At 32.7% G+C, this 24,201-nt stretch overlaps 1 protein-coding gene across 1 annotated transcript in view; it reads left to right on the forward strand.

The window, feature by feature from the left end:
* LOC141508186 (cytoplasmic dynein 2 heavy chain 1-like) overlaps positions 1-24,201 on the forward strand; it is a 203,033-nt gene that overhangs the window by 87,211 nt on the left and 91,621 nt on the right. The window contains exons 13-14 of the mRNA XM_074216569.1: positions 521-637; positions 22,352-22,561. Of these exons, the coding sequence (XP_074072670.1) occupies positions 521-637; positions 22,352-22,561 (327 nt within the window). The remainder of the gene's footprint in view (positions 1-520; positions 638-22,351; positions 22,562-24,201) is intronic.

A 24,201-nucleotide genomic window follows, 5' to 3' on the forward strand; every position in this document is an offset into this window, starting at 1 on the left:
AAGTGTCCATATCAATGAAATGATGGACCTTTGATGTATCATAGTAAGGAATTCTAATAAATAAGATGATTAATCCCTTGAATAATATCTATATTTACATTTTTCTGATAAGATGCAAGTACACATTTAATGTCTTTCTTGGGATCACAGCATGAATAACTGTAGCTGTGTTGCTTAGAACTGAGACATCAAAATAGTCTAGTCTACTTCTCACTCATGCTTTTTTCTTTCATAATAGTCTTCCCTAGTATGATTTTTGTTAAACACCCCAGAAGTAGAGAATAAAAAATAGAAAGTAGGATTAAAATCTGATTATGATATGTTTAATTTAAAAAAAAAATCAAAATAGTAGCATATTTTGTATCACTATTCTATTTTAATTGAAATTTTATGTGTATATGTGTATGTGTGTGTTCACACATGTATGTATTACATAAATATCTAAGTCTAGATGAGTGTATATATATATATATATTTTTTTATAAATATTTACTCATAGTTATTCTTTTTCTTTATTTAGGTTATTTCACAATTGAGGATTCTGGGTAGGTCAGTAACATCTGGTTGCAAGTTTGATAGAGAAATCTGGTCTAATGAACTTTCTCCTGTACTTAATCTGTGGAAGAAACTTAATCAGGTATGTTCTGTGGATTTACAGTAGAAAATTGTAAAGTCTCTTGTCCATTTTTCCATCAGTCTTTTTTTTTACCAAAAAACTGAAAACTGTCTATATCTGTGAAATGACTCCTCACCTCACATTGAACATGTCATTCTGTGTTCTCACTCTCACATGACCGTCATCCTAGTGCCAGCCCTCATTTGTCTCTGTTCATTTAGACTATTACAATGTTACGATATCATCATTGATCTCTACTCATTTAGACTATTACAATGTTACAATATCATCATTGATCTCACTTCCTCTAATCTCCCTTCTCATCATGCCTTCTGTATAGAGCCAAAGTGCCATTTTGACCATTTTGTTCTTCTTCAAGAGGAAGTCCAGTGGTTCTTGCTACTTCTAGGCTCAAATGTAAACTTTTCTCTTTGATGTTTAAACCCTCCACAATCTGACTCATGCCTGTATTCCAGGCTTACTGCAGGTTAGTCTTTTTTTTATAGCCACATTGATATGTTTGTATTTCCTCATACATGAAGTTCTAACATGTGCATCAATGTCATTGTAAAGACCTTTCTGCAAACCTGGAATGCACTCCTTCCTTATCTTTGCTTCTTAGATTCCATAATTTCCTTTCAAATGCCATCTATTATACTAGATCTTTTTAAAGCTTAGATCAAATGTCATCTATTTCATGAGACCTTTCCTTTTCCTCCCAGTTTTGGTTACTTCCCTTGGAAAATGACTTGGTAATTTTTTTGTATAATATTTTGTATTTGCTCATTTTTTTTCTCTAATAGGACATAAACTTATCAAGGGTAAGGATTGTTTTTTTCTTTGCTCCCTAAGTATCTCTTAATATTTAATCTTGAATCCTTAGACTTGAATTTTTGCATTTCAAATTATTCTAGATAGGTTAACTTAAATGTACACACACACACATAAACAAACACACACACACACACACACACTTCTTTTTTCTTAGTGAACAAGTTTTCTCCCTTGGAATGAAATTTATTTGTCTTACTTGTCTGATCTCTCCTCTGTCTCCTTTGCTAGATCCTCATCCAGATCATTCCCTCTAACTACAGCAATTCCCTTCTCTTCTGCCTCTATACTACTTCACTTGGTGATAGATAGCTCCCATAGGTTAAATTACTTCGTCTGTGGTGATGATTTGTCCTATCCTGCCCCAGTATTTCTGGTGACCTTCACCTCCAATCATCCAGTGACTTTCAGATATATAGAACTGAATGTCCAGTTCAGATATCTTAAATTCATTTGTCCAAAACAGAACTCATTTTCTTCCCCTCAAATTCTTCCTCCCACCTTTCCTCTTACTGTAAAGGCCAACACATCTACCTCATCCCTCAGGCTTTCAATCTAAGAGTCATCCTGGGTTTCTCACTATTTCTCACCCCATATCCAGACTCTTGCCAAGGCCTTTTGCAAATTGTCTTGAATATGCCCCCTCTCTCCTCTAATAGCACTAACATGACATTGTGGACCCTCATCATACCGGTCTGCACTGTTGCAGTAGCTAGCTCCCCATTCCAGTACAACCACGAAAGTGACTTTCCTAAAGCCACATGTGTGACCCTATTATCCTTCCATTCAGAAATTCCAGTGACTTCCTATTGCCTCCAGGAACAAATTCAACATGTCCTATTTGACATTCAAATTGAAAGGGCAAGCTATTGGAGGAGAGTAGAAAGGGATAAGATTAGGGCCCAAATAGAAGCATTGATCTGAATAAGAAATACCACATCTTTATCAGAATTTGGATTTAAGGAAGAGAAAGAAAAAAGTAATGACAAGAGGGGTTGGAGAATTAAAAATAGGGCTTAGTTGGTGCTCACCATGTCCTCAATTTTCACAATAGAGTATGAAGTGAGGCCCTTTGTTGAGAGACAACAGCAAAATTAGTTTATAACTAGCCTCAGGCTTTATTTTTTCCATTATTCTGAATCCATAGGCCTTTAAAAGAGCAATACTTTACTTGGATAGAGATATAATTTGTGCACTGTATTTAATCCATGGGTGTTCTAATCTAGTTGTTTTTTTTTCCCCAGATAACATCCACATTAGATCTTTATAATTGCATGCAATGTTAAATACTCCACAGCCATCTCAGCCATTTTACTAGCATTAACATTAGTTCCTAAAATATTATGCACAATCATCTACCTCAGACAGTGTTTTTAGACCAATATATTAACTTGGAATGTACTTTTCCCTGGTAGTCTTTTAAATTAAAGCACACCCAGTGAAAAGTCATTTTCGTAATTACTATTTCTGTATCCCTTTGTTATCATAAGCTTTAGGGTTATAATTTTCACATTTAGAAAAACAATTCCCTTTCCCCTTTCCCTGGCCCCTGCCAAGGACTGTCAGATTTTTTTACTTACCATTCATGATGTAGAGGGTGTTTAAAATCTTACATTGTGACTCAAAAGTGATACATTAATAAAATAATTCCTTCTATCTGTATTCTTTATCTTCTGCTTACATGTCAGCTTGAGATTTTATTAACTATATATTAATTGAAGATATCTTTCAAAATATAATTAATGGAGAAAAATGTTAATTTTTAAACATATATTTTGTCCAAATGAAGAATCTAATCAATTAATAATTAAAATATTTTCAAACATAATGTCTTTAATAATCAATTCAGTTCAAGATTGCATATCCAACAGCCATATTTTTATTAAGCACTTTCTGTGACAAGCATTGAGCTAAATTCTGAAATGCAAAGACAAAAACAGAACCTACCTCTATGAATTGCCTTCTATTATGTAAGTGAATATTAAATAAAAAACTGCTGCTGCTGCTGTTACTACTATTACCTCTACTTAATATTGCTAATACTATACACATGCACACACAGAGTAGATGAAAGAAAAGGAATAGGTTAGCAGAAGCTCTGCATAATTGACATGATACATATTTTGAAATCCCTTTGAGTATTTACACTTGTTTATGTTTATATATGATATTTTAGAATGGAATACTTTTGAGTCAAAAGTTGAAGTTATATTGAGAAGAAATGACTTAGAATAAGTTGAATAACTTCACAGTTTCCCAGTCCTCCCCAACTCATTCAATTCTTTCCTCCCTTTTCATTATAGCTAAAAATGGAAGACAATATTATTCAGTCACAAAATCAAATATTAAATTACACTTGGAAGATATTATCTAGTATGTAACTTTCTAAATTAAGTTTGTAAATAATGTCCACAGTTTCTAAAAGATTATTGACAAAGGGGTTTAGATCATTATAATTTGGGTAACAGTTTCAAAGTAATTTCATTAAAGTATTTATGTCACAAATATATTAAACAGTTGGGTATAAATTTATCTAAGAATGCTTGTTGTCATGAACACTGCCCTACAACTATTCTGTGCCTTCCTTGTTTTGTGATCTGTTACTTAATATTCTGCCTACATCTTCTTTCTCCAAGCATGAAATCCCACACAGATAATCAGTAGTTAGGGCAATTACATTTTCCATTATCACTAAAGATTGCCTCCATTAAGAAGCATAAAAAGTTTAAGAATAATATAAAGATATATATATTTTGTATATATGTTTTAAAATGTTTTATGACTTACTGAGTTTGATGACCTCTAACATCAATTTCACAATAATAGCAATTTGCATTAATAAGGGACTCAAGATTTGCAAGGCATTTCAATATATTCAATTAAATTTCATTTTGATTTTGGTTGGATGATTCTGTGAAAGTCTTCTCTATAGTAAAGAAATTGTTTCAAGGACAGCACTAGTCTTCTTAACCTTGGAATCATCCTCAACTTATCAGTGACTTTGGTCATCTTTAAAGTCATCAATGGATATATTTCAACCATTGTCTATTGACTTAATAGTTGTCATTTTCCTCATCTGTGTTCAGTAAGAGTAGCTTTTATTAGGGAAAAATGACACTGAATCCTGGAAAAGGAAATATGAAAAATTAAGTCTTCCATATTTGTATGCTTTATTTGAAGTTTTGCCCAGTAAGGTAAGCAGTGTCTTCCTGTTTGCTTATATCCTAAAATAAAACCTACACAGCATTACTCCATGAAATAGTCATAGTTGTACATAAATAGCAAAAATATAAGATGTTATATTTATTTTTTTGGTTTTATATTTTTGTGAGTTTAATCATTATATTTTTATGTTTTCTTTTTAAATTTTTTGTCTTGTATTTATCTAATATATTCTTTTTCCCAGCTGTACTGGGAATTACATTTGAAAAGGCAGACATTTTTATATTGCTTATACATGTGTCTCATGGAAAATGTATTTTCATATTAGTCATATAGTGAAAGAAAATGAGAAAAAAGAAAAATCAAGTTAAAAAAGTGTTCTTTGTTTTGCATATATAAACTCCATCAGTACTTTTCCTGGAGATGAATAGCATTTTTCATAAGACCTTTAGAATTGTCTTGGATCATTGTATTGCTGAGAATAGTTAAGACTTTTACAGTTAATCATCATACAGTGTTGCTGTTACTATGTAAAGTTTTCTCCTGGTTCTAATCATTTTACTTCATTTCATTTCATATGAATCTTTCCAGGTTTTTCTGAGAACATGCCTATCATTTCTTTTGGTGCAATAATATTCTGTCACAGTCATATATCACTTTTTCAGCCATTCCCCAATTGATGGACATCCCCTTAATTTCCATTTCTTTGCCAGTACAAATAGAGGTGTTATCATTATTTTATGTATTTAAATCCTTTTTCTTTTTTTAAATCTCTTTAGAATACATTTTTGGGTTATAGAGTTTTTGCAGTTTTAGGGCCATTTGGACATAATTACAGATTGCCTTCCAGAATGATTGCATCATCACTTTACAACTCCACCATACATTAGTGTGTCAAGTTTCCCATGTTCTTGATAGCATTTGTCATTTTTCTTTTTGGTTTTCTGATAGATGTGGGGTGATACTTTAAAGTTATTGCAATTCCCATTTCTCTAATTAAAAGTTATTTAGAGCAATTTTCATATGATTATAGATGTCTTTGATTACTCTGAAAATTGCCTGTTCATATACTTTGACTGTTTATCAATTGACAACAACTCTTATTTTTCTAAATTTGGCTCAATTCTCTATTTATTGAAAAATGAACCCTTTATCAGAAAATCTTGCTGTAAACTTAAGTCTGAAAGTCAAATTTTCTCTTTAACCCTGGTCTTTTCATCAAAAATTATTGAAAGTCCTCTTTTTCACTGAATATCAATTTTCCCACAAAAGATTATACTAAGTTTTAGATAGGTGATTTTGGGTAGATGATTCTAAGCCTTCTGATCCTTAAATGTAGAAGCTGCTAAGTCTTGGGTTATTTTGGATAACAGTATTTGTATTGGTGTTTTTTTTTTCTGGCTGCTTTCAATATTTTCTTCTTGACTTTGAAGCTTTGGATTTTGATTTTGATATTCCTGGAAGTTTTTATTTGGGGATCTCTTTCAGTACATGATTGGTGGATTCTTTCAATTTCCATTTTCCCCCTTAATCTAGATAGCCTGAGCATTGTCCTTGTAATTTCTTGAAAGATATTGTCTAATTTATTTTTTTCAATCATGACTTTTGTGTAATGTAATAACTCTTAAACCATCTTTCCTGGAACTGTTTTTCAGGTCAGTTTTTTTTTCCAGTGAGATATTTCACATTTACTTCTATTCTTTGTTTTATTTTGTTTTATTATTTCTTGATATCTCATGTAGTCATTAGCTTTCACTTGCTCAACTCTAGATTTTAGGTATTTTTCTTCTTCAGTGAACTTTTGTACCTCTTTTTCTATTTGGCCAATTTTGAATTTTACAATTTTTCCTCTGATCTTGCTTCCCTCCCCCCACCTCCCACACAAGGCAGTTGGTTAGTCTTTGCATTGTTTCCATGGTATGCATTGATCTAAGTTGAATGTGATGAGAGAGAAATCATATCCTTAAGAAAGAAACATAAAGTATGAGATATACACAATACATAATACATAATAAGATAACATTTTTTAAAATTAAAGGTAATAGTCTTTGGCCTTTGTTCAAACTCCACAATTCTTTCTCTGGATACAGATGGTATTCTCCACTGAAAATATCCCAAAATTTTGCCTGATTGTTGTCCTGTTGGTGTGAGCAAGTCCATTAAGGTTGATCATCAATTCCATGTTGCTGTTAGGGTATACAATGTTTTTTCTGGTTTTGCTCATCTCACTCAGCATTAGTTCATGCAAATCCTTCCAGGCTTCCCTGAATTCCCATCCCTCCTGGTTTCTAATTGAACAATAGTGTTCTATCACATACATACATACAGCACAGTTTATTAAGCCATTCCCCAATTGACGGACATTCACTCAATTTCCAATTCTTTGCCAACACAAATAGAGCTGCTATGAATATTTTTGTACAGGTGAACTTTTTACCCTTCTTCATAATCTCTTCAGGGTATAGACCCAGTTGTGGTATTGCTGGATCAAAAGGAATGCACATTTTTGTTGCCCTTTGGGCATAATTCCAAATTGCTTTCCAGAAATGTTGGATGAGTTCACAGCTCCACCAACAATGTATTAGTGTCCCAGATTTCCCACATCCATTCCAACATTGATCATTGTCCTTTCTGGTCATATTGGCCAAGAGTTATTTTCTTCAGTGAGTTTTTTCCCATCTTTTTCTCTGTGTCTAATTCTGCTTAAGGAATTCTCTCCATTGAATTTTATGCCCCTTTTGCCATTTGATATATTCTATTTTTTAAACCGTTATTTTCTACAATAATTTTTGTGTCTCCTTTAACAAGTTGTTGATTCATTTTTCATTATTTTCTTGCATCATTGTCATTTTTTTCCAATTTTTCCCCTACCACTCTTATTTGATTTATAAAATCTTTTTTTTTTTGAGTTCTTCCAGGAGTGTAAGACCAATTCATGTTTTTCTTTCAGGTGTAAGGCTCTTTGGATGCAGCTGTTTCGACTTTTTTGTCTTCTTCTGAGTTTGAGTTTTGCTCTTTCCTATCACCATAGTAATTTTCTATGGTCAGATTCCTTTTTTTTGTTGTTGGCTCATTTTATCAGCCTATTTCTTATCTTTTTACTATATTTTAATATTGGGACAGGGGTGTAGAAAGAATACTGATACTAGCTTGAGGGTTTTTGTGCAATTATTTTGAAAGCTAGTTTTTCCCATTGTGGTTTTATCTAAAGAGGTGCATTTACTGCTTTCCTGCCCCGAACCTCTGGTCTGTGAATGTCCACAAACCCTTTTTCCACCCTGAAACCTCCCAGGGTCTCTGTTCCCATCTAGCCACAAAATCTGGTGTTCTAGTGCTCTTCCTCATCCTGGGAATGGGATCCAGGACTCTGAACTGTATTTGAAAATGGGCAGTGTAAGAGAATCCAGTCCCAACTGCCAGCAGAGGGACCCCAGACTCTCCTTCTGACCAATTGTCTGACCTTTTTTACTGTTTGTGAGCTGGCAACTCAGGAAGCCACTGCTGCTGCAGGGCCCACTGCAAGTTCTTTTGAGTCTACTGTGATCCACTCTTAATTTGGGTGACAAACCTTTCAGGACAACTTTCTAAGCTGTCTTGGGCTAAAAAATTATTTTTCCTTAATTTGGTGGGTTCTGTTGCTCCAGAATTCATTTTGAGATAAAGTTGTTTGAAGGCAAATTTGGGAGAGATTTGGTGAGTTGCTATCTTTTCACCACTATGTTGGCTCCACCTCTTTCATTATACTTTGAAATGCAGTTAGTCTCTATTTTTTTTCCCCACAGACAATAACATGGTAAGTTACCTAAAGCAATAACTTCCCCATTCTCAATAGTTTTATGTCAACTTTTCTCAAGGCTTCTTTTACTTCTTATTTTTCCTCTTTAAGTTATCTAAATAGAGTAAGTAAGTATACACTATGATTTAATTTTTTGAAATATTTTTCCACACTAATTATTCTTACATTTAATTTCAGGGTTAAAAGTAACATAAAGGATAATTTTTGTATAGCTTTTCTATTTTTTAAATATTTTAACAATCCAATTTAATTTTATGTATTTTAAAAGATATACCAATAGAAAAAATAATGAAATATTTTATATAGGTTTGCTAATCATCAGAAAACATTTATTGAACATGTCCATAGAAACACTACTTCTTGCTCTTTGTTTCCCTTGGTCATAAATCATTGCCATTTTTCAGTTTAATCTTTAAACCTCTTAACCATTATTGTTACCCTATTGAGAAGTAGATAACCTCCCTACCTACTTCTTAGAGAAAATTGAGACAGGATTTTCTTAGCTTTTTCAAATCCTCACACCTCCTCCAAATCAATACTCTTCAGTTTTTGCAAGTCTTAGAGGGGATGTGCTCCTGTACTTAAAGCAAGCTTTATTATCCTTATATTCATTTTAGTTCCTTCTTAGATGTAATCTTCCCCCATCTTATTGCTGGCACATAGTATTTTGGCATTTTAAGCTCTTTCTTGCTCAGACAATACTTTCATTTGGTACTACTGTCTCTTAGATTAATCATTTTAGCTACTTTTCCCCATTCATTATTAGATTATTCAACTAAACTACTTTCTTTTTTTTTTTAGCTAAGTGCCTCATTCTTTTCCACCCACATCTTGTAGAGCATTTTGAGTCTGATTTCCAAGTCAATCTAACAGATATTTATTAAACACTCATAGTGTGGAGTGCATTGTGATAGGTACTTAGGATGCATGGACAAAAAGAAAACCACCATGCCCTGAAGAGTTTACCTTTTATTAAAGAAACACAACTTGTAAATAGATGAATATATGTGTGTGTGTGTGTATGTGTATGTGTTTGTATATATCTATATATCTTTGTATATGTGTTAACATAATCTGAAGAGGAAGGAGAGAATGAAGGGGTTATGAAAATTTTTCTAATGAGGTGATCCTTGAATAAACAATATACAGATAATAATTTGAGGAGGTGAAAGTAGAGCACAGAGTAAAGGAATTGTGGAAAGCTTCTCATATGACATGGAACATGAACTGATCCCTAAAAAAACTAGGGTTCCAAAGCCATAGGAATGAGGAAGAAGCACATACCAGGCATGGGAACTAACCTGTGCAAAGGCAAAAATCTCAATATTAAATTTAAAAAACAACAGATTAGCCAGTTTGGCTAGAGTGTAGAGTATGTGATGAGCAATTTGAAGGAATCCTAGAAAGGTATGGCTGGAGTCAGATTATGAAGGACTTTAAATATAAAACAGTAAAGTCTACATTTTATCTTGGACACAATAAGGAGTCACTGGACTTTTCCCATGAGGTGAAAATATAGTGAAAATGTCAAACTAATGCTTTAAGAATGTCTCTTTTTTACCTGTATAAGGAATTATTTGAAGAAGAGAGAAACTTGGGGCAGAGGCCCATTAGGAGGCTAATGTGATAATTCAGGTGATAATTGTCTGGATTAAGTAGGATCCATGTATGTAAAGAAAAAGTATTTAATGTGAAAAATTTGGAGGTACAATCAATAATACTTAGCAATTAATTGGAGCTGAGTATTAAAGGATTATCAAGAGTTGAGCAGGATTCCAAGGTTGCTAGCCTGAATAACCAGAAGGATTGACGTGATTCCTTTGTCATAAATAGGAAAGTTTTATAGTGGAGCAGGTTGTGGAGAAAGATAATGAATGCTGTGCTCTATTGTTGAATTTGAGATATGTGTGGGACATCCAGTTGTAATATTAGAACTGAGGAGCTGAATGTGTAAATCTGTGAGTTAACTGTGCTGAGATGATAATTTATCTAAGAGGTGATGGGGTTATTCAGAGAGAAATGGAGAGTATAGGAAATGGCTTTTTATGAAAGTAATATAATAACAAGTATGTTAGAAGGTAAAACATGGATGGGGACCCAGCAAAAGAAATGAAGAAAGGGTTTGCCAAGTTGTAAATGAAAACAGAATCACTCAGTACAAAAACCCAGGAGTATCCAGAAGTAGAGGGTGGTTGACAGTACCAAAATGCTCTTCATTAAAATATTTTATTTAGTTGGCAATAATTTTCTTCTATCTAAATCACATTCTCTTTTCTATTATGTATGTTTCTTGACTATTTCTCTGCCTCAGTTCCCATAATCTTTATGTGGCTTCAGGGACACTAAAGTCTCTTGGCTCTTATTGATCTACTTTGTTTGATTATACTTTGTTTCATGACTATGAAATTTTTCTATGTAGACAGTGTAAAGAGTTGAAGCAGAAATGAAAAGATCAAGTAGAAGGCATTAATTCAACAAATATTTATTGACATCTTTCTAATTGAAAATCTCTAGACAGGTAAATAAAACAGATTCCCTAAACTCAAGGACTTCACAGAATGATTGAGATAAAACACATACATTTATAATGAATCTTTCTTTTCTTTCAAGGCAATGGGATTAAGTGGCTTGCCCAAGGCCACACAGCTAGGTAATTATTAAGGGTCTGAGGCCAGATTTGAACTCATGTACTCCTGACTCCAGGGCTGGTGCTCTATCCACTGTGCCACCTAGCCACCCCTATTTATGATGAATCTTAAAGGTAGAATGTGAATAAATTATTGTAGAGTTACAAAATAACTATGATATTTAAAAAGAGAGAGATTATTTTCAGCTTAAAGTGCAAGTACTCATGAGATAAGACCTCTTGGGAGAGAGAATATTTAAACTGGGCCTTGTAGGATGGTTCAGAATTAGATTAGAATACATTAGGGAAAGCAAACAGATTTGACTAAAGTTGTGTGTTTAGATAGATGTAATGTAGATAGAGTATTTGAGGGTGAGGAAAAGTTTGTATGAAGTCTCAAAGCCCTTATAAACAGTTTTGATGGGATACATTGAACAAGAGAACTACCTACTGAAGAGGTTTGAGGAAATAAGAATGATGTAATTAAATCACTGTGGTTGGTTGTCATATTTATTGGGGGCAGAAAGGTCTAGAAAAAATAATGAAGTCAGAAGACTGTCTTGAATTTGGAGGGTCCCAAAAGAATTCTCATCTCTAAACTTACTAGTTGGGTAAACCTATACAAGGCATTTATAATTTTAAGCCACATTTTCCTCATCTAAATAGTAATATTACTTAATAGCTAACCTTTATGTAGATTTTAAGTTTTAAGAATACTTTACATATATAATTTGGGACCATCAGGCCATTGGTTTAGAGCTGGAATAAACTTTTGAGACTATCGATCTATCCCCAACATGTTACAGATGAAGAAGCTAAGATACAGGCAGTTAGTTGGGCAGAAAATATCTGAGGTGGGCAGCTCGGTGGCACTGTGGATAGAGCTCTGGCCTTGGAGTTAGGAGGATGGAAGTTCAAATCCAGCCTAGACATTTGACACTGACTAGTGTGAGATCTTGGACAAGTCACATAACCCTGATTGTCTTGCTTCCAGGACTTTCTTTGGTTGTCCTGATTCAAATTTGTCCATTGGACCCAGATGGCTCTATAGATGAAAGTGAGGCTAGTAACTTAGCACAGAATTGCCCCCCCATACCCTAATCCTATTCATGTCCTTGTCATGGCATCAACTCCCAGGTGACATGGATTTTGAGAATGAAGAACACAACATCATCACCATCACATTAGGTGGGATTTGGACCCACTTCTTACTTGAGAAGATTCTTTGCACTCTGCCATGCTATCCGATTTGGTCCTCATAGTAGCCTTCTAAAATAATACTTCACTTTACAGATGAGAAGATTACCTGAAAGGTGTTAAATCGCTTGACTTGTCTGAAGTGACACAACTTGTAACCAAGGTAGGATTCAAATCTAGGTCTTCCTGACTCTACATTGTTAATGATATAGTAGAGCTCTGAGACAGACACCTTCTCCTCCATGGAGTTCTTTATCTTGAGAAACCCCTTGAACAGGACCCAAAAGATGAAGATGTCCTCAGTGGAATGCACTTGACTGTTATCATGCCACCTACTTTCACTTCTGGAGGGGTAATGTTCAGGGAGAGGGTCCTGAACAAATCTGAAACAATTATGTCTGCATCAGGACCATATATTATAGGTCATATACTTGCAGCAGTGCTCTACCCTTATGAAAGTGGGGTATAAGTGAAACTTGTGCTCTGGGTAAAGGTTCTCTACAAGTATTGTTCTCCACAGATGAGGAATACAAATCATCAGAAAAGATAGTCCACCTGGAGTATCTCATAGGCTTTTTGTGAGGAACAAATCAGATCATGTTTGACAAGCACCTTGGAAACCTAGAAGCACTAATTACACATGCCAGTTAATTTTTATAAATGAAATGAAATTTGGTGGGGACTTACAAGGGGTGGTCAGCTCTGTGAGTATGAGTTACCCAGAAGGAAGGAAATACTGTGATCAGGTGATGGGAATGAAGAAACTAAAGCACTTAGCACTTATGTAAGTGACAATGCCTGGCCTTCATCCTCAAGGAAGACCATGACATCAGGGAGGTGATGCCATGACAAGCATATGATTTGGATTTGAGTGAGGAGGAACTGTGCTAAGTCACCAGCCTCACATTCTTCTCCAGAACCATCTGAGTCCAGTGGCCAGATGTGAATCAGGACAATTGGAGGGAGCTGTAGATGGTGAGGCAGCCAGGGTTAAGTGACTTACCCAGGATCACACAGCTAGTCAGTGTCAAGGGTCTGAGGTGGGATTCAAATTCCTGTCCTCCAGACTTCAAGAATGGTGCTCTTTTCCAATGCACCACTCAACTGCCCACTTAGGTAAATATGTGAAGGACAAAGAGGTACTAAGAATCCAGAATTGTAAATCAGAGGCTTACAGATGTTTATAGTAAAAGGAAGTTCAATGAAAGGGGAGATATGCATGGACAAAGTTGAAGCTTATTTTTTGCCATGTGCAGTTTAATATAACAGGAACATCCAGTTGGAAAGGCAAAAGGTACAGGACCTAGACTGATCTCTATCTAGAAGTGAAAAAACTAGGCTCTCTGAAGAAAGTAGGTAGAGAAAAGAATTAAATATAAATGCGATGTGTCTGTGTGCTTTTGTTTGTTTGTTTGTGTGTGTGTGTGTGTGTATGTATCTTGACTTAAAAATATCAAATCAGTAAACTGTTTTGCTATATGATTTCTGCTACAATACACTTTATGCCGATTAGCATTATATATTCTGACCACTTGGTGTTCGGAATAATGGACTTTTCCCCCCTTTGGTAAAATGATTGAAAAAAATCTTAATGTATTTTTTAAGAAAACAAAGAACAATTGCTATAGAGTGTTTCATAAAATGATTTGAAAATGTAATATCCCACTGATACTTTAAATAAGGAACAGGAAAAAGCAGCATAATTTTGCTAGTATTTATCTTGAAGATGTAATTAACAAAGAGGTTTAGGCTAATTAGTTGAAAGAACATTGGTTTTTAGAGAAATATAACCTAGTTTAACATATTGGGTCACTCTAATACCCAATTAATTTGCACATTAAATGAATTGCTAGTTGAGTGCTGATAAAATGGCTTTAAAAGAAAGCCAGTAGCTGTCCTAGACTGGAAATCATTATTTTTAATGACTAATATACCTTCTGCATAAGTTCTGTACAAAAGATGCTTTTTATAAATAATATACTTGTTAATGTTTCTCCATTCTGTTTAAAAAAGTCTTTGCAGTAACATTCATTCTTCCTCAATTCATTTCCAATTACAGTTTGGTTTTATTTAATTTTTTAAATTGTGCTTTTCATGATTTAAATGACTATGACAATGAGGATTCTTACCTGTTTACACAATACAGTATATCTGAATACACAATAGAGTCTATCTAAAAAAAGAAAAAACAAAAATTTTTCAGTAGCTTACTGTAAAACCAATTTCTATGAATGGTGCTTGTGAGTAAGATGTTTTTAAACCTACTGCCATTAAGTTCATTTGTAGCATCTGCCTATTCTCTTAATTTACCAGTTTTTAGGATTACTTTTAACTCAAAAATTTCCCATACTTTGTGTCACAACTTTTACCTTTTCTTCCCTTCTCTTCAACAGATAAAAATTATCAGACTTCTCCCTGTTTTTTGATAAAATAGCTCTTGTAAAATAAATTCCCTTATCTCCTATTTTATTTCAATAGAGAATTTATTATAATTTTATAATAATACAAAATAAATTTTAAGTAGAATAAAATAATCTGATCCACAAAGTTTTTGATTGATAATATTTACATTTCATTTTATGCCAGCACAGTGAATAGAAAGTGGGCTTCAAAGCCAGAAAGACCTGAGTTCTGGTGATCCTTCAGAAATACTTGGCTATGGGATTCTGGTAAAATCACTAAATCTCTCAATAGTCTGTGCATCTCTTTAAGACAATCGTTTGTAGGGAGGGGATCAACCTGAATTAGCAAAAAGAAATTTTCTCATTCACTGTATTTATGAAATTACCAGGTCAGCCAATAGGTAATCTCAATAACTTATAAAACAATAATTATAATTAATGTAATGGGTAGGCTTGTTTTATGCAAACAATGACGTTGTTAATATTGCTACCCATAATTCTTTTTAAATTACTAATCAAGATTGACATTCTGTCTTTACTGCAGAAACCTCTCTATGGAAGTGAAATTTACTAAAATGCAAATCATGTTTCTGATCAACAAGTGAATTCTTTATTCCAACACTAGTCAAACATCTTCTGTTCTTATCTAGGTACAGGAAAACCAAGTTACCACTTGGTTTGTTGAAAAAGGATTTCTTAGCCCTTCATAATTAGAAATATCCCAGTCTTTACAGTGTTTCTGATAAACCAATCAAGTAGTTGACAAATCTGTCATTACTTTCTTTTATTTGTTTGTTTTAAATTGGGAAATGTAAAATATTATTTTTAATCTTATTTAGAGCTGTATTTTTATAAGTAATATATTTTTATGAATCAGAATGTAAGCTTGAAGATTTTGTAATGACATATTTAGAATATTCAGTTTTTCAAAAATATATTTCCATTTTGCAAGTTTTAGGAAGAAAAATTTTTGTTTTATAAAGAGCTTGCTTCATCTTTATTATTATTCTCATGAAGAAAAATGGTAGTTTCTCATTTTATTCCAAACATCCTTTGAAGTATTTGGCAGAAGGAATCTAGATTTTTCTTGCAGGAATATAGAGATGCTTCAAGTTCTGTATCAATAACAGCACTCAATTTCGCAAAGAATCTTACTTTTATTCAGCTGTTATTAAACAAGTTTAGTTGTTTTACTTTTATAACAATTGCAAAGACTATATTGGTTCCTTCTCACTTATATCTCTTATTACAAACAAAACAAAGAAAATCATAGGCAAATGAAAGGCACAGTGGGGAGAGCCTGGAAGGCCTGTCTAGTCTGAGATAACGCTGTAACCCTGGGCAACTCACTTAACGTTTCAATTTCTTAATCTTTAAAATGAGCTGGTATAAAATGTACCAAGATTAATTTCATTCATATCAACAGCTACAAGGTAGCATCACTATTATGCTAGCAGCTTTCTTTTATGCATGTGATTCTTTGGAGATTTTTTTTGTTTTATTTATTAAAAACAATTTCCTTAGGAAAATATGGAATCTTGCCAATATAGTCTTATGTATCATATTTCAAGACATCATTTCAGCTTATTAGCTTCCATGCATTCACAAAGTACATATACATATTTTCTCTCCAACACAATATTTGTGAATTCCAGTAAATAACAAGATGTATCTTTTTAAAATTCTTTAGACTCTTACTATTTGTTTCTCTATTTTCTCTTTTTTATCCTTTTTTGATTTCTCTTCTGTTATATTCAGCTGTTACAATGAATTTTTATTCTTTTAACAGTTAAAATATTGTCTATTAAAAATTAGAAACTATAGAAAATTTACCACATTATATTTATATTAAATTTCTGAATTAAAAGTGATTATAACAGTATTTGAATTATTTCAATTTTATTTCAATTTTTAAAAAATAAGCTTTTTGGAAACCAGTCTATTAAATTACACTAACTAAAATGAATCATGTTGAGAACTACAATAGATAATATAGTACTTTTAATTTTAACAGTAACCTTGTTTAACTTTTGAGTTTTTACACTTCCTTTATAAGGAACCTACCCAGTTTATTGTGATCAAGTTATATTTATTTGAAAACATAATGAGACTGACTTAAGTTTTACTTCATTTGTTTATAATGCATCAAGTAATTGAGTTGCATTTTCCATCCATTGTATTGAAAATACCTTGTTAATCTCCTTTTTGCTTTCTTTAATTTGAACATTTTCATTGATAAAATGGGTGTATTCATCCTGGTTTAAATCTTTTCCAATAACTATGGTGATTATTCCATGCCTCTCTTTTTAAAATGGTTTTGTTCTTTTCCCAAGTGTGGCCTGTCTCACAATATGGAAAACTGTAACAATGTGAATGTGTATTTGAATTATTATCTTTATGATCAAACAGGATAGAAGTACTGCTCAGTGATTGAAAAGATAAGAATAGATAATAGAGAGAAGGAATAAGTCAGTTTCTGTTTTGCTTATTTTCTTGGCTGTGAATCTTTGGGCCAGAAAGTATAAATCAAAAAAAATGAAACCTAAGATTAGTGAGATGGATTATATATGGGTTGATAGAAACCCTCATCAAACCCATATGAATTACAGAGATTTGCAAAGGAATTGCCAGATGTGATTATTTACCCATCTTCACTGCTTGTGAAAAAATCTTGGAAAATTAGAGAGATAGGCCTAGAAAAAGGGAAATATTCAATTTTAAAATAAAAACATAATGGGAGAAAAGAGCAAAATCTTCAGTTTATGATCCAGTGAGCTTGACTTCAATTCCTGGGTAAATTCTAGAATATACTTGGTCTGCTTTAGAGAGTGTAGCAGTGATCTCTAAAAGCTGGAATTTCTTTTAATAGCAGGTCTTTCCAAATGAACTTTATTTGCTATTTTGACAAGATTACTATGCTAGTCAACATGGGAAATGCTATAGGCATAATATTTCTATTTTTCAATAAGACAAAACAAAATCTCATATCGTTTTCTAGGTATGATAGTGAGGTGAGGGATAGGGTAAGATGAAATAATTAGAAGGATTTAAATTTTAATGACTGGACCAAATGAATGAATAAAATAAATGATGATGATAAGTGATAATATAAGGTAATAAGCACTTACAGAGTACCTACTATTTGTTAGCCACTATGCTTTTATGTCAAGTACACAATAGTGAGATATCATTGGATAACAGTTCACAAAGAAAGAGTTCTGGAGTTTTTCCCCCCCTCTTTTTTAAAACCCAAACTTCAAAGATTTCAGAACTCTGAATACTTATTGTTTATACCATCATTTCAAAGGAAATATAAAGATTTAAACTAAAAGTTAAGTTATTTTAAGACCATTTTGTTCAGTTATATTTATTCATATTTCTGTTTTTATGACATATTTTGTATATTACTTTTAAGATTTTGTTTGTTCCCTTTGAGTCTATAAAGAAGTTAATTGCTGACATTTAAAGAATAGTAATATTCTCTAATCAAATAAAATAAATTTTTCTAAATCATTTTTCTCCATCTTGCAGATCTCTATTGATTATTTTTCTGATACTAATATACTGCTTTTAAAAGAAATATTGCTAACAAATGAAAGCCAAAAAAAGTCTTTACAAGCAGTATTTGTTTTGTCCTTGAGTTTACCTTCTTAAAGAACTTTGCCAAATGAAAAAACTAATATTTCTTTTATTGAATCTTAGGACTTGCAATACAGGTTACCTCTGTAGAATAAAGTGGCAATAATTGTGATCAAACTGAAGCAACTGAGTATTGACTGAAAGTCTTAAATATAGCAAAATTAGATTATTCTGAGTACTAGTTTTATTATATATATATATATATATATAATATGTATATATAATTAGTATGAATTCATTATGCCCTTGTTCCATTTTTATTTTAGCAAACACAGACTGAGAAATAGAAGATAAATCTATTTTGTGACAATCTCAGTCATTTAATTGCTCAGCATAAAGAGCAATGATTTCTGGATTTATGCATTGAGTTTGAATATGTTAATCAACATTCTTGCTTGATTGTAAGATCCGCTGTAATGGGCTCATTTTTTCCATTAAAAATAAATTATAGTTTGGCCAATTTTACACCATATAGCCAGGCCTAGTTTGATTTAAAGAGTTATGCTTCATTCACTTCTTAGTTTAATAGTAGGTACTTTCCTATCAAGTTTCTGTCCCCAACATTCTATTGAAATTTCATTCTAACTTAGTATTAGTGAATCACATAATTTTTTTCAGACTCTCCCTTTATTATTTTGTTATTTGACTCCATAGTTTTCTCCTCCTTGTTCTTGTGTACTTGCCTAGATTATACTCACATGTACTTTTTTCCCTAGTATTCTTACTTATTTTCATTCTTATATCTCCCTTCATTCTTTAATGGTGAATGTACCTTGACCTGATCTTCAACCCCCTTTTTCTTCAAACTCTTTTCCTCAGAGTATTTCTGTTCTAACATTTTTGCCATTTATGAACTCTTTGTAAATGACTTTTTAATCTCTATTTCTTTATCTGCCTTGGTCTCACTCCTAAGCTCCTCTCTAATAAGTCTAACTGTATACTTATTGTTTATAAATAAAATTAATAATATTTTGCCTTTTGTATGATTGAGAAGATTGAGACGATGTAAAAAGCATACCTCAATTCCCCTCTTCCTATTTTGAAGCTCTCCAAATCTTTTTCTCTTTTCTGGTTTTAGAGACATGATTTTTTTACTTGACAAGTTTAATATTTTAATCTAAACCCCCTCTGTCCTCCATAACTTATCTTTTCTTTCAGTTAATTTCTATTCTCTTAAAAATATTGTTCTGTAGAAAATGATGTCCGCAATGCCCCCAAGGGGAAGATAATGAGTCTTTGATAAGCTATAGTTATTATCTTTATGGAACTTAGTACTTGAATATATACATTGATAATTTATACAAAATAATATATTATGGCATTTATTATGGCATCTATAATATACCTGTGAGAAAATGTAAATAGAATATTGAGTAGATATGATAGGGAGGGCTTAATAGAGGAGGTGTCCAATATAGCATTTAAGGGGTGAATAGGAGTTGAATAGAAAAAGTTGGAGGGAGAACATTGCATAGAGAAGTCAGTAAAATGAGAGATATGGTACAAGACAGATTTGGAGGAATATAAAGAATAATCCAGTTTTGATGAAGCATAGGGTATATGGCATGGAGATAAGAATAAAATGCCAAAGTTCTACTAGATTTTGGAATCTTATGAATGTAGAAGTGTCTGAACTTTATTCAGAACACAGTAAAAAAAACCCTTGAAAACTTTTTGAGCAAAAATTGTGATAAGGATAAGACCAAGAAGAATTTGGCATTGTTTGAAAGATGATAAAGGAGGAGGAGAGAGTTAGGATGATATCTTGGGATTCTATTGTAATTTTTCCAGTTAGATAGTAGTGTGAGCCTCTAATACTATTATTGCAAAGGAAATGTAAGTAGGTATGCCAAGAGAAAATCAAGAGACTTACTAAAGAATTAGAGGTGAGAGACAAGGGAGGCAAGATGAGAAAAAGGCTACAGACCAATTAATCAATCAACATGCATGAACTGCAGTAGTCAGGGGAGATGTAAAGACAGAAATGAAATAATCTTTTCTCTCAAAGAAATTATTTACATTCTATAAAAATCACAAGGACAAAGAATAGTTTTCAGAGGTAAGAGGATAGAATTCTAAGAGCTTATTGAGGAAAAAATTCAATTTTTATCTTATAATTGATAAATATGAGCATTGACTTTTATTTAATCTATTCTAGCTCAATTCAATTAGTTTTTTTGTTTTGTTTTTTTGTTTTTGTTTTTGCAAGGCAGTGGGGTTAAGTGACATGCCCAAGGTAACACAGCTAGGTAATTATTAAGTGTCTGAGGCCAGATTTGAACTCAAGTCCTCCTGACTCCAGGGCCAGTGCTCTATCCACTGCACCACCTAACTGCCCCCATCATGCATTTTTACAGAAGTTCTAAATTTCTCTCTCTCTCTCTCTCTCTCTCTCTCTCTCTCTCTCTCTCTCTCTCTCTCATTATGCCTTTTTCCTAAAATGGTAAGCAATTTGATATCTTAAATATGGGCAGTCATGTAAAAGATGTTTCCCTATTAGTCATAATTATGAAAGAAGCATTCAAATTGTTGGTTCCTTCTCTGGATAGCATTTTCTATTATGAATCCTTTGGTGTTGTCTTAGATGAAAAGAGCTAAGTTCTAACAATGTTGCTATTACTGCAGGCAGAATTCTCTTGGTTCTGCTCATTTCACTTTGTATCGGTTCATACAAGTCTTTACAGATTTTTCTGAAATCTTTCTGCTTGTCATTTCTTATTGTATAGTATCAATTTGTTTCTTGAAAATTGTCCTCCTGGTCTAGGATCAGTGATATTTGATACTCAACATATAAAAGAATATTTGGAACCTAAATTTGATGTAATCATGTTCCAGTCATATTACTTTCTTTACCTGTAATACTTTTCCCACTCTTCTGCATTATACCCATCACATCCATTCTTAAAGCCCTGTGTCCATCAAACTTACCTTGAATATCCCAGCCCTTGTTGCTCTTTTCCTCTATTGAATGCACATACTATTTATAATGTATAATGTAGGATTTAGAACTATTTATAGTATATGTAGTACATTTAAAGGCCTCTAAAACTTACAACCTACTCAAATAGATGTTAACTTATTTTTCTTAACTAAATTGTGGAAAGAACACTTTATTGATAACTTAATAATATAAGTTTTAGTTATTTCATGGAACTTGGTGATCATGGACCAGTCACCTTAATCTCTGAATATTTCCCTGGTAAAAACTATGGTGAGGTAGAGCAATAAAATTATTACTTTAGGATTCTTTAAACTCTAAAATTGTAATTCTGTTTTTATTAGTCACTTTCACCCTTGGTTTATATAACCTTGTAAATTCCATGAGGGTATTGAGTCTTTCTTTTATATTCATGTGTAATTCCCCATTTTCATTACTGAATTTGTTAACTTGATCTATATAGTAATGATTTATAGGATTTAAAATATAGCAAAGTGATAGTTTATAACATATTGTGTTTTTTTTATCAGAAAATAACTTTTAATTATTGTAGAATATTTCCCTGGTTATACTATTGATAATCATATTAGCATTTCCCCTACAGATGACAGAATAGAGTATCATAAATTTGTTGGGAACTTGTACAGAAAAAGACAATGTCCCTTTCTTGACCTTTGTTTGGTTCCATTCTTCAATGGTACAATGAACCAAGTTCTAACTTTAGAGTAGGAGAGGCTGGGTGGAAATGTATGCTTTTGAAAGACTATTCCACTTGTCAAGGCTAATTATCTGTAAAACGAAGGATTTTTTTGGGTCCCCTCAAATTCTGAATAGAATTCCATGACCTTATTATCCTTATTACCTTCTCAAAAATATATAGACCCATGGTGAATTTAAAGGAGGGCAAAAACTATGATAGAAGCTACTAATTCTAACAGAAGGAATTTCTCCTTAATAAAGACAGAAATTTATCCTGTGGGACAAATAGAGCATTTGGAGAGCCAAGAGGGGATTAAGGGGAAAAAATCTATTGCACTTTTCATGGATTTGTGTTTCTTCCAAATTTTTAAGTTAATAAACTATTAATTTAAAGAATCACATTCCTAGGCATGTATTAATGAAATGACATGTGTTCTTCTTTTAGAATTCAAACCTGATTCACCAGAAAGTGTCTGCACCTAATGAACGACAAGGATCTCCCATATTATCTTTCATTGTTCTTGAACAGTTCAATGCCATCCGTTTAGTACAAAGTGTTCATCAGTCACTTGCAGCTCTTAGCAAAGTGATCAGAGGCACAACACTGTTGAGTTCTGAAGTACAAAAATTGGCAAGTGCCTTGTTAAACCAAAAGGTAAGCTCCTTGTAATATGGAATCAAGATACCCCAGTGTCTGACCAGATCTGATTTATCCACCATCTTATTAAATAGATAAAAAGAAAAGTCATGATTCATACCAAGGACAACTACCCTCCTCTTCCCTCATCTCCCCTTCGCTACCCTCCTTCCCAAGAATTAAGCCATATAATAAAAATATAGAGGGAAAGGAGCTTGCATTTACTAAATATCCTTTCTGTGCTGAGCATTATGCCAAGTGCTTTTATAAATATGATCTAATAATAGTAGTACTTGCTAGCATTGATATTGTTCTCTGAAATTTATATCTTAAGGAATATTATCTAATTTGATCCTTACAGAAGTTGTGAGCTAGCTACTATTATTATTCTCATTTTACAGATGAGGGAACCGAGATTAAGAGAGGATAGGGACTTACATATCCAGGACATACAGCAAATAAGTATGTGAGGCAGGATTTGAACTCATCTCCCTAACTCTAAATCTGGCACTTTTTTTTACTATACTACCTGCCTGCCTAGTGACAGCATATAAAAGCAGGTAGGATTTCATCACTCACTTCTATTAGTTTGACTGATGTGTGTGATCACACTACCAAGTGTGTTGACAGGAAAAAGAGCAATAGAGTCAGATTAGACTGTATTGTAATAGGTATGTGTACTTAACTTTTCTCAGATATCTTTATGATCCTACACTGTGTGTGTATCCTTTAAGAAAGTATGCCTTAGATTTTATTTTGAGCAACTACTAAGAAGAGCATACACCAAAGGTTTGAACAGTGATAGCTGCAGCAAGGTCAGCAATGGCTGTGTCCTTGCACTTTCTTAACATTGCATGGGATCATAATGAGTTAATGGAAATTTTAAACTTGTGGAACATAAATATACAATATCTTTTAATTATAATCTGCAAGATATCATTTCTTCTCCAAGTCTTGGGATTTATGACATTTTGCTCTTTTTCCAATACATCTTGGAGAAAGGCTCATTTTAGAATAAGGATTTTTATTCTGATATCTGTAAACTTTTTCAAAAGGCATATAATTCATTATATTTGATTTCCTTTGCAATCCAGGATATTTTATTTTATTATATACATTTAAAAGCATTATTCTGAAAAAAGGGTGCATAGACTTCAGTGGATTGCCAGAATAAAAAGAAGATAAAGAACTCTTATTTTTAAAGGCTCATTTCTTTTGTTTTTTTGATGCTTTACTTATGTTTTATTTTAATTGGTTTTATTTTTCTGTCTTTCCCACAATATCTATAATACCAATGGTTATCAAAATTCTAAAAGAAGGGGTCTTGGGAGATCTTTTCACCACAAACAGTAGGACAAGATAACCACCACTTGGCAATTCTGAATCAATCAAATATTCATCAAGGGCCTACTAATTCTGTCCTTATATTTAAAAGTAACAGGCGTTATTTTGGGCACTTGGCCTATGGAAGACAGTTGCATGAATATTTCAACTTAATTGTATCAATGGATTCAGACTGTTGCAATGAATTACCAAATTGATATTATTTTATTGATGTCATGAAAACATGGCCCAAGGCATCTTACCTTTCCATGACTTCATAACTAAATGCATCTATTAAAATATATAAATATTTTTTTAAAGAATAACATTAAAAC

The sequence above is a fragment of the Macrotis lagotis genome, chromosome 1 (assembly GCF_037893015.1).
Source record: "Macrotis lagotis isolate mMagLag1 chromosome 1, bilby.v1.9.chrom.fasta, whole genome shotgun sequence".
In the NCBI taxonomy this organism is placed as follows: Eukaryota; Metazoa; Chordata; class Mammalia; order Peramelemorphia; family Peramelidae; genus Macrotis; species Macrotis lagotis.